This window comes from Phaethon lepturus, unplaced genomic scaffold, assembly GCF_000687285.1.
Source record: "Phaethon lepturus isolate BGI_N335 unplaced genomic scaffold, ASM68728v1 scaffold14661, whole genome shotgun sequence".
Taxonomy (NCBI): Eukaryota; Metazoa; Chordata; class Aves; order Phaethontiformes; family Phaethontidae; genus Phaethon; species Phaethon lepturus.
Window position 1 is genome coordinate 10,673 of NW_010519947.1, and position 11,362 is coordinate 22,034.

Genomic DNA, 11,362 nt, shown 5'->3' on the forward strand with positions numbered 1-11,362 from the left:
AAGTGTTACATGGAAGATCCTAGTGGAAACTACTACAGAGCTCAGTGTTGGTAACTCAAACCAGACCAGCATCAGTGATAAGAAAGTTGCCTTCTTCCAAGAGAACAAAGCTAAAGTTAGTGCTAGAAAATGGAAAACAACTCTACTGTCAGACATTACTATCACTACCAAAAAGAAAAAAGAAAATCCACAGAAGCAAAATAGGGTTTTTCGTGGAAAATTACAGTCAAACTGGCGAAGTTGATTTTGATAGCCCTGAAGTTAACAATCAACACATCTGCAAATTCAGAAGCTAGTTCTCTGAATCTAGCTGTCACTGCCAACTAACTAGATCTGAGCAGATAAAACTCATAATCCAATTCTTGTGTAACCTCATGCACATTCATTACATCACCTGATGTTTTCCAGAGACAAACTTGCCTATATAACAAAATATCTGGGAAGATTTATACTAGTATCTGCCAAATTATTTGGAAAATTATGAAATAATGTCCCCTGCATTTATATTCTTCCCTTGAATGACACAGAATTTTCATGTCCTACAAGAGTCTACAGTACAGGAGGAATACAATTCAAATGTATTGCAGAAAGGATCAAAGCCAAATATCACTAATATTTCATATTTTTTAAAAAAATAAAATGTTTTGTTGCATTTTCAACTGATTAGTAAGTTACAAAAGCCCACTTCAGAACCAACTGCTAACATTTCTCATTTTCACTCTAGATTTTCCACTGCAGGGAACACCAAATGAGCTAGTACTGAACATATGGTTTGTCACAGATTGTGTCATACTTCTTGTGGTGTGATCTATGTGCCCCGTGATCTCAATAAGTATAATTAGTTTCAGCTCAAGACCCTGCTCTACAAATGCTCAAGTACAGTTATTTCAGTTGTTTGATGTATTTCTCAGTCTCATATTTCATCCTAATCCTGGGAAGATCACTCAATTTTTATTTTTTTTTTTTTAAGAGTTCTAGATGCAAACTGGATCTAGGATGAAAAGAGACACTAACATAAGGGGAATAAAGGGATCGAGAGCAGCCCTGCTGAGGACTTGGGGGTACTGGTGAATGAAAAGCTGAGCATGAGTCGGCAATGTGCGCTCACAAGCCAGAAGACCAACTGTATCATGGGCTGCATCCAAAGAAGCGTGGACAGCAGGTTGAGGGAAGTGATTCTGCCGGTCTACTCCGCTCTGGTGAGTCCCCACCTGCAGTGCTGCATCCAGCTCTGGAGCCCTCAGCACAGAAGAGACATGGACCTGTTGGAATGGGTCCAGAGGAGGGCCACAAAAATGATCAGAGGGATGGAACACCTCTCCTCTGAGGACAGGCTGAGAGACTTGGGGTTGTTCAGCCTGGAGACGAGAAGGCTCTGGGGAGACCTTACTGCAGCCTTCCAGTACTTAAAGGGGGCCTATAGGAAAGATGGAGACAGAGTTTTTAGCAGGGCCTGTTGCGATAGGACAAGGGGTAATGGTTTTAAACTAAGAGAAGGTTTACAAGGTAAACAAGGAAGACATTTTTCACAATGAGGGTGGTAGAACACTGGAAGAGGTTATCCAGAGAGGTGGTAGATGCCCCATCCTGGAAACATTCCAGGTCAGGTTGGACAGGGCTCTGGGCAACCTGATCTAGTTAAACATGCCCCTGTTTATTGCAGGGGGGTTGGACTAGACGACCTTAAAAGGGCACTTCCAACTCAAAGTATTCTATGATTCTAAACAGACAGAGACTGCATATTCCAGCTCTGGCTTTGAATGTTGCTTCTATGCTAGGCTGTCCAATTACTACAGAACAGAAATAGATTGCCTAGAACTTGAAGAACTTTTAATATAGAGCTCTTGTCTAGAATTGTCCCATCTATCCGCAAAAGTTTCTGCAAAAGCCAGTTAACAGTACCCCCTTTCAAATACTCTATAGCATGATACTGCACAAAAAAATTCAACTTTGTTGAAAGGAGACATTAAGAGATTTCAAGTACAGAATAGTAGAACATAAGACAAATTCAAGTCATGATGCTGAACCTACTTAGAAGTTAAGGGAAAGAAAGTCCTTTTCATCAAGTCAACAGCTGTAATTAGCAAAACTGAACAGTCACAAACAGTTTGTTACCTCTTTCTGAAGGCTGTTGATATTGGAAGACAGATTATCAATTTGCGCCTGACTTTGACTCAGTTCTTCTCTTACTGATTTGGCTGCAGAACTTCTCCTCTCAGAGATCAATATAGCACTCTCAAGCTGCAGTAGATCAAGTTAAGACATCAGTTTCAAAGTAACTTTTATTGAAAGAGAAAAAAGCGTCGCTAAAACCCACACACAACACTAAGCCACAAAGTTCCTCTCTGTAGCTCTAACACAATGAAACATAGCTTTCTTTAGGATTAAATATGGTGGCTCAATGACCACGCTGGATTGCCTTGCCTGAAATTACAATCCTCTGAATATTTGTTCTAGGATTAAAAATTTAAAATTTTCCCTTGTACACATTACTGAAGTTGACCTGCTAAGCTCAGTTTTTAATGCTGGTCAATATTTAGCTTTAAATATTTAATTACTGCAGCACTATTTTTGAGTATGCTTAAATAGAAGCTAATCCAAAATTACTGATTCTCTAAAAACAAGCCAATTTATGTTAATTTGCAGCTAACATAAGCAAATTGGTAATGTGCCTTCTGATTACAGCACCAATGCCATTACTCACTACTGCTTCATTCTATCACAACTTCAAGCTCAAATAATTTTATTCTTTTAAACTGGCTACATCATTCAAAACCACTTGAGCAGCACCACAGACTTATTATTGAACTTGTAGTTGCAGATGAAATGGAATCTAAGAAAAAAATTATATTAAGAGTCCAAAAATATAGAAACGGTATACCTGAAGAGAGGGAACAAGAAAGCCACAATTACGAAAAGATTTTTTGACTAAAAATATTTTTTAAAAAATTTTGGCTAGATCTTTTTTTAAATAAGTTTTTCCAATTCAGATTGAAGCCCTGAAGATAAGCAACTGCACACTGTTAAGACTGAAAACTGTGCCAATAAATTCAGTTTGTATCAACTTTTCTGATATAACATCCCACCTTGTTTTTAAAACTACTAACTGCAACAAGTATAGACACAGAAACCAGGTTCAGTTGAGACATCAGGATCCCTCCTGACAGGCATGCTTCAGACAGAAATGCTGAATCATAGCAGAGGAAGGAAATTATGAAGCATAACTGTTTTCAGCTTAAGTATGCCTTCTCTCTGGAAGAGTGAAAAGCAGAAATCATTGGGTGTGGTAAAACTTCCACGTATTTTGTACAGGATCCGAGGACTCAGGATGCCATTTTTCTCAGGAAGTCCTATTATGAAATAAGTTTTATACAAAATATGGGACACCTTATTGATCAAAACTATGTTACTGTTGATATATAACAACACATGAACTTTCCTTGAATTCGCAGTAATCCCAGTGCTAATCACTTCCCCCCCCACAGTTTACCTTCACACAGTTATTCATACTCTTATATTATTGTACTTCCTGACAAATAAATCTGCTCCCAAAATGAGCTCTGAAAATGCAAATTCACATTCAAAAGCATGATAATTTTAAACTAAGCTCCATAATAAAATCCTCTGAAATGCAGGTAAATAAGGTATCTTTACATTAAATAAAAGAAAAATAAAGTACAGACAACTGTATGTTCTGAAAAGATGTTCTCACTTTGGCATTGTAATTCTGTGTAAGCTCTTCTTTGTACATTTTCATTTGTACATCATGCTGTGCTCTCAGCTCATGAAGGGCTTGGGTCAGTTTATAGTCACATTCACACTGATGCCCAGATCGAGGGTCACCTGCGTGAGTTTCATATTTCTTTCTTGCTTCTTTGATTTCCTAAGAAAAACAGAAAAAACAAAATAACATTCAGCAAATATGAGACAAATCAAGTTATAGAAGACTATCAGCTGAGTGGATAGCGATGCAGAAAGGAACTAAACAGGTAATTTCTCTAATCAGCATCTTCCCCACTTGTATGCTTGCCGGTGGTCTCTGAAAAAAAGGATTCCAACAACATGAACAAAGCTGCAAATACAACCAGCAAGGAAATGTGCACAGGGAACAAAAGACAGTATCGTTGGGCACATTTATAGCTGCTCTAAGGTTTCTCCTGGAAAGCCTCAAGTACTACAAGTGAAAGGAAGGATGGCAAGAAAAAAACTCTAGAAGACAAATATTCATCAACTTCTTATCCAAAAGCACCCTATAAGAAAGTTCTGAAATTAAAAAACAGTACAAGCCCATAGCATCTGTTTAAGTGTCCCTCTCTATTTCTCATAAAGGGATTATGGGATAAATTATTAACCTACTTTCTCATTACTATGAAAAGACATGTACATTGCAATACCATTTGCAGAATTTAAAATGAAACAACATGATATATGAAGCTATTTTATCACAAGACTTCTGAGTTAAAATCATTTTTCCTAGGACAAAAAAAAAGTTGGAATTCTTCTAGTTAGTAGAGGTAAACCCTGCTCTGAGTGGCAGTTCAGACTAGGTGACTTCCTGAGGTCCCTCCTAACCTAAATTATTTTATTCTAGAATGAATTGTATTCTAGAATGACACCGCCCCCAGTTGTCATCTTCCCTTTCAAAACATTAATTCTTAGACTAAAGCATCTACCTCCTCATACATATGTTTATGAAATTCCAAGTCCGCAGTGAGACGTTGACAACGGTTTTCAAGATCCACCTTCAGTAAGGTTTCATTTGCAAGCTGTTCCTTGGCAGCTGTTGAAGAGGCTTGAAGCTTTAAGAAAAAGCAATAGAAGAATCAACACAACAATGATTATATAGTAGAACTCACACAACACACTGACCTCAGCTACCTAGAAGTACAGCTAACTACATGTTATGGTTGAATTTGACAATCAAAACCAGTATTTACACCACTAATGTATTCCCCACCCCACCCCTTTTGCAATTGCTTGCCTAAGTAAGTTCTAGATATTTCACATCGGTTCGTAGCATTTTAATGCTAGCTACCCATTTTCCTTAAAAAAACTTCAGGTTTTCTACATAGCAAAAAATACCCATTTCCTGGTCTACTCAACTCATCCTCCTGAGGTGGTGTTGCTTAAGATCACAAATAACGTGTTTCAAAGGGTTAACAAAACTAGCATAAGACTTTCTTCTTTCTTCTCTGTTCTATCAAATGCCCAGAAGATGGAAAACCACAGGTAAAACCAAACAGAGGGCAGAGAGAATCACAAACTGTTACTTGTCAGTTATTTGTTATCTGTATTTGTGAAATCAGTCTCTCCCCCAGAACAGCTCTGCAATTTGTCAAGTTTATTTTGATTCTTCACCTTCTTTCTTCAACAGAAGTACCATTACTTGCAATTTGAGTGTCTGCAATTTTAAAAGCCCTCTATTCCACCATTCATGTTATTGATAAACTGAACAGTACTGGGAACAGACACCTACTCAATACTGCTTCCAATGTTGGCTGTGCACAACAGTTTCTTCTAGTTGTGACTAGATGACAGGGTTGCATCCATTTTTTGGCTATAAAGTTGCATTTTACCAGAAGGACAGCTCTTACTATGGACGTATTATATATAAAACACATTACTTGCTGACAGAAGCTTGATGGTTAAGTATTTCTTCTTCTCACCTGTACAACCTCAACTCTTAAATCATCAATTCTTCTCTCCAGATTTTTCTTATCATCAAGGGCTGTGGATAGTGCAACTTCTTTAGAATGAAGGACTGCTTGAAATTCTTGAATTCTGAGTTGGAGTCCATTAAGATCAGCTTCCTTTTTTGCATAGCTGGAATAAATCAGAGAAAGTAGTAAGAAAGTCCAGATATGCCCACAAAGTAGACTGCTGACTAATAAAACAAGGCTCAACCTAAATCTTAGACTTGAGAGACACCCAACAGAAACATTGTGATTTATATTAGAGTAAATTAAGCCAAGACAACTCCTTAGTTCTGCTTTCGCATCTGATATTACAATAGCTTAGTATTTTGCTTGGGCTGTAGAAACCTAAAAATAGAGGACATTCAGAACATCAAACAAGTCTGAGAGGCATACACGGAAAGGCAAAACTGTGTGTTTGTTAAAGGTACCTCTTGTTTTCTCTTTAGCTAGCCACTGTAAAAATGTCATACCTTCAGGAGAAACTTAATAGGAAGTAATAAGTTTTCCCATCAGAGGGATTTTTCCATAGGGTGAAGACAAGTACATTATCTTCATTGCCTTTTATCCATGCAGGAAATTGTGCAGATCCACTGACTGGGCTGCAAATAGCCCATTTCCAATTAACAGACCAACTTCTCAATGGAAATTGATGTTCATTATCTATAAGCCAGTCCTCAATACGCAGAAGCTGTAGCATACTGAACTGCTTTGCATCACCCTTTGAACCATACCTAATGGCAAGGTTCCACAGATCTGAGGAAAGTTACCCAAGTCCCATCTATCCCACCAACAATAGTCTGCGCCATCACTGAAACAGTACACGCTGTGCATATGGAAACAAAGAATTCAAATGAGAAAAGTAAAGTAATGCCAGAAACACAAACCCACACTCTTCAGCCTGAATTAATTATTCACAAATAATGCTACAGCAGGCCACCATCAAAAACAGGGGAAAGGAAAATCATACTCAGGAACTGAAATGGCTGCTGGCCTTTAGATGACGCAAGCAGCTGTGTTTAAATGTGTAACACAAGTTCTTCCACCTTGAAGTTGATTCTTTTTCTCTCTGGGATACCCACATTTCTCTAGTAATGGCAGTAGCATATAGAAGTTCTAGATGTTTCTAATCAGACCATGAACGTTTTACAGGAATGGACAGATTCAGGCTCAATAAGACAACAGCACATTCTTCTTCAGTTTTCACACTTCTTGTTGTAAAAGTAAAAAAATCACAATTCACAGCACTAAACTGAAGTTACTGAAAATCAGATAAATATTCTTGAGAACAAGATTCAAAAGTGTTAAAGATTAATATATTCACTAATTTTTTAATCACTATAATGCTTACAAGAAACAATAGCAATGCTTCTCAGCAAAATAGGAGTAATGCAAAATCAGCACACAATTTTAAAAGGAAAGACTCTCAAATTCAAAAGATGCTTTAGCAAGATTACACACAAGCAGATGCAATTAACGTCATGCTCATTAGAGATGACTGCACAAAGGCTTGCAAAAAAAAAAAAACCGCAAAAAAACCCATCTGTAGAAATAAAGTTAATGTTGGGGTGTTTTAGCACTGCAGCCACAAGATGGCAGACCCAGCCCTAGCTAATCCCACTCCTGCGGGGTAACACCACTCTCACCCAAGTGAGAGCCTGCAACACACAGAGGCTCTTCTACACTCAACTATTTTTACTTTTTTGTTTGTTTGTTTTGTTTTTTTCATTTCTGCTGATCAACGCTATCCAGTCCTTTCATGGCATTTTATGTACCACTTCTTAGACCCAAAATTTCAGAGCAGTTGGGTTCGCAGCTCAGACAATTCCCCGTCACAAGCCTCCTTTTACTTTCATGATCATGCATATCATTTCCCCATCCCTTCCTCAGACCTGAATTAGGGAGGCTGTTTGTTTTCACCACACTTTTTTTTCCCTTCATTCTTTAAGATTTGAAATATCAAAAGAAGCCTTCATGTTTATTCACCTACAGCAGTACCCACTCTGGAAGTGGAGTATGCATGAAGTCCACTATATATGTCTATACACACACACAAGACAGTATCAGCTATAGAAACAAATGCAAGTTTTCATGAGGGATTAAAAATGTTAACAGAATAAGCTTCTGGCACTTAAGTTGAGGAAGTCACACTGTTATCTATGGGACTGAAGCCAGAAAATCAGAGAATCCAACAAATAGGTAACTGGGCCTTAAAATTAATTTTGATAAAGAATAAGAAAAGTTTTACAGTACTTTGAGAGTAACTAGAAGCTTGAGTTTGAAGCACTCAAGGTCATAGCTGCAGCACAAGAGCAATTCCCTGCCTCCCACCATACTCCCAAACATCAGGTTTTTGCTAAGTATGACACCACAGGAAAATGTAAACAAGACAATGAAGAACCTCCATGTTCACATTATTAAGTGCCCTATATTGTGACCAGTACTGTTTAATATCTTTGTAAATGACACAGACAGTGCGATCGAGTTGTACCCTCAGCAAGTTTGCAGTTGATACCGAGCCAAGTGGTGCAGTTGACACGCCTGAGGGACGAGATTCCATCCAGAGAGACCTGGACAAGCTCGAGGAATGGGCCCAGGTGAACCTCATGAGGTTCAACAAGGCCAAGTGCAGGGTCCTGCACCTGGGTCGGGACAAGCCCTGGTATCAGTACAGGCTGGGGGATGAAGGGATTTAGAGCAGCCCTGCTGAGAATTACTTGCAGGTACTGGTGGATGAAAAGCTGGACATGAGCCACCAATGCAGAGTGATGTCATAAAGGTTGCGATCTTGAGGTTATCTGGTCACGATCTAGTTGAAGATGTCCTTGCCCACTGCACCGGAGTTGGACTAGATGGCCTTTAAAGGTCCCTTCCAAAACAAAGATTCTATGAAGCTACATTTGTAACATCTGAATATCCAGCAAAATTAATAGAAATTATAGTTATTTTTTCCTTTAAGAAAACCCCACTTATTTTCTACTCCTGTATTTTTGTATTATGAAGTTAAGATTCTTCAAAAAGGGTGTTTGGAAAGCCTACACCCACCACAGCCACTGCAAAGCTGCTGCCCATCACTCCAGATTTTTCACCTGAAGCAAGTTAGCCCTTCTGGACAGAGTCTGATGTTGGTACAGGGTGGGGGTGGGGGTCAAGGGTCATCCCGACACAAACCCCACAGACCCCATGCTCAATTACATCTGGGTAAAATCAGGATGGGGCTGGGGTAGGAGTCAAGGGTCAAGGATCACCCTGACTCAAACTCCACAGGCCCCCATGCGCAGTTATACCTGGGTGAGCTCACGACAGGGGTGGTGTAGGGGTCAAAGGTCACCTTGACTCAAACTCCACAGGACCCCATGCTCAATTACATCTCAGTGACCTCAGGATGGTGTAGGTGTAGGGGTCAAGGGTCAAAGGTCACCCAGACTCAAACTCCACAGCCACCCATGCTCAATTACATCTGGGTGAGCTGGGGATAGGGTGGGGCTAGGAGTCAAGGGTCAAAGGACATCCTGACTCAAACCCCACTGCCCCCCATGCTCAATTACATCTGGGTGAGCTCGGGACTGGGGTAGGAATCAAACATCACCCTGACTCAAAGCCCACAGCCCCCCATGCTCAATTACATTTCCATGAGCATGGGACAGGGTTTGGGTAGGGGTCAAGGTTCAAGGGTCACCCCAACTCAAGCCCCGCAGCCCTCCACGCTCAACTACATCCGGGTGAGCTCAGGGTGGCGTGGAGCTAGGGGTCACATGTCAAGGGTCTCCCTGACTCAAGACCCCACAGCCTCCCACGCTCAGTTACATCCAAGTGAGCTCAGGATGGGGTGGGGGTAGAAGCCAAGGGTCAAAGGTCACCCCAACACCAACCCCTCAGCTCCCCATACTCAACTATGCCTCGGTGAGCTTGAAACAGGATGAGGCTAGGGATAAAGTATCAAAGGTTATCCCGACTCAAAGCCCACAGACCCCATGCTCAATTACATCTGGGTGAGCTCAGGACTGGGCTGGGGGTCAAAGATCGTCCTGACACAAACCCCACAGCCCCCCATAATCAATTACATCGAGTGAGTGAGCTTGGGACAGGGCTGGGGTAGGGTAGGGGTAAAAGGACAAAGGTCACCCTGATTCAAACCCCACTGCCCCCCAAGCTCAATTATGTCTGGGTGAGCTCTGGATGAGGCTGGGGTAGGGGTCAAAGGCCACCCTGACTCAAAGCCCACAGCCCCCCATAATCAATTACCTCCAGATGAGCTTGGGACAGGGCATGGCTAGGGGTCAAGGGTCACCCTGACTCAAAGGTCTCAGCCCCCCATGTTCAATTAATTACATCTAGGTGAGCTCAGGGTGGTGTGGGGCTAGGGGTCACATGTCAAGGGTGACCCTGACTCAAAACCCCACAGCCTCCCATGCTCAGTTACATCTGGGTGAGCTCAGGATGGGGTGGGGGTAGGAGTCAAGGGTCAAAGGTCACCCCAACACCAACCCCACACCCACCCATGCTCAATTATGTCTGGGTGAACTTGGGACAGGTCGAGGCTAGGGGTCAAGTGTTCAGGGTCACCCTGACTCAAACCCACAGCCCCACATGCTCAATTATGTCTGGGTGAGCTGATGAAGGGGGTGGTGTCGGAGTAAAAGGTCATCCTCACTCAAACCCAAAAACCCCCATGCTCAATTACATCTGGGTGAGCATGGGATGGGGTGGGGGAGGGGTCAAGGGTCACAGGTCACCCTGACTCAAAATCCGCAGACCCCATGCTCAATTACATCCGGGTGAGTACCAGACAGGGCAGGGCTAGGGGTGAAGGTTCAAGGGTCACCCTGACTGAAACCCTGCAGACCCCCATGCTCAATTATGTCTGGGTGAGCTCTGGATGAGGCTGCGGTAGGGGTCAAAGGTCACCCTGACTCAAAGCCCACAGCCCCCATGCTCAATTACCTCCACATGAGCTTGGGACAGGGCAGGGTTAGGGGGTCAAGGTTCAAGGGTCCCCCTGACTGAAACCCTGCAGACCCCCATGCTCAATTATGTCTGGGTGAGCTCTGGATGAGGCTGCGGTAGGGGTCAAAGGTCACCCTGACTCAAAGCCCACAGCCCCCATGCTCAATTACCTCCACATGAGCTTGGGACAGGGCAGGGTTAGGGGGTCAAGGTTCAAGGGTCACCCCAACTCAAGCCCCGCAGCCCCCCATGCTCAACTACATCCGGGTGAGCTCAGGGTGGCTTGGGGCTAGGGGGCAAGGGTCAAGAGTCACCCTGACTCAAGACCCCACAGCCTCCCATGCTCAGTTACATCTGGGTGAGCTCAGGATGGGGTGGGGGTAGGAGTCAAGGGTCAAAGGTCACCCCAACACCAACCCCACACCCACCCATGCTCAATTATGTCTGGGTGAACTTGGGACAGGTCGAGGCTAGGGGTCAAGTGTTCAGGGTCACCCTGACTCAAACCCACAGCCCCACATGCTCAATTATGTCTGGGTGAGCTGATGAAGGGGGTGGTGTCGGAGTAAAAGGTCATCCTCACTCAAACCCAAAAACCCCCATGCTCAATTACATCTGGGTGAGCTGGGGATAGGGTGGGGCTAGGAGTCAAGGGTCAAAGGACATCCTGACTCAAACCCCACTGCCCCCCATGCTCAATTACATCTGGGTGAGCTCGGGAT

General features: G+C 42.4%; 1 protein-coding gene across 1 annotated transcript in view; it reads right to left on the minus strand.

The window, feature by feature from the left end:
- LOC104628584 (lamin-B1-like) overlaps positions 1-5,823 on the minus strand; it is a gene marked incomplete at both ends in the record, with an annotated part of 12,893 nt that extends 7,070 nt beyond the window's left edge. The window contains 4 exons of the mRNA XM_010297223.1: positions 2,116-2,241; positions 3,713-3,883; positions 4,674-4,799; positions 5,667-5,823. Coding sequence (XP_010295525.1) covers positions 2,116-2,241; positions 3,713-3,883; positions 4,674-4,799; positions 5,667-5,823 — 580 coding nt within the window. The remainder of the gene's footprint in view (positions 1-2,115; positions 2,242-3,712; positions 3,884-4,673; positions 4,800-5,666) is intronic.
- Between the last annotated feature and the right edge of the window lie 5,539 nt (positions 5,824-11,362).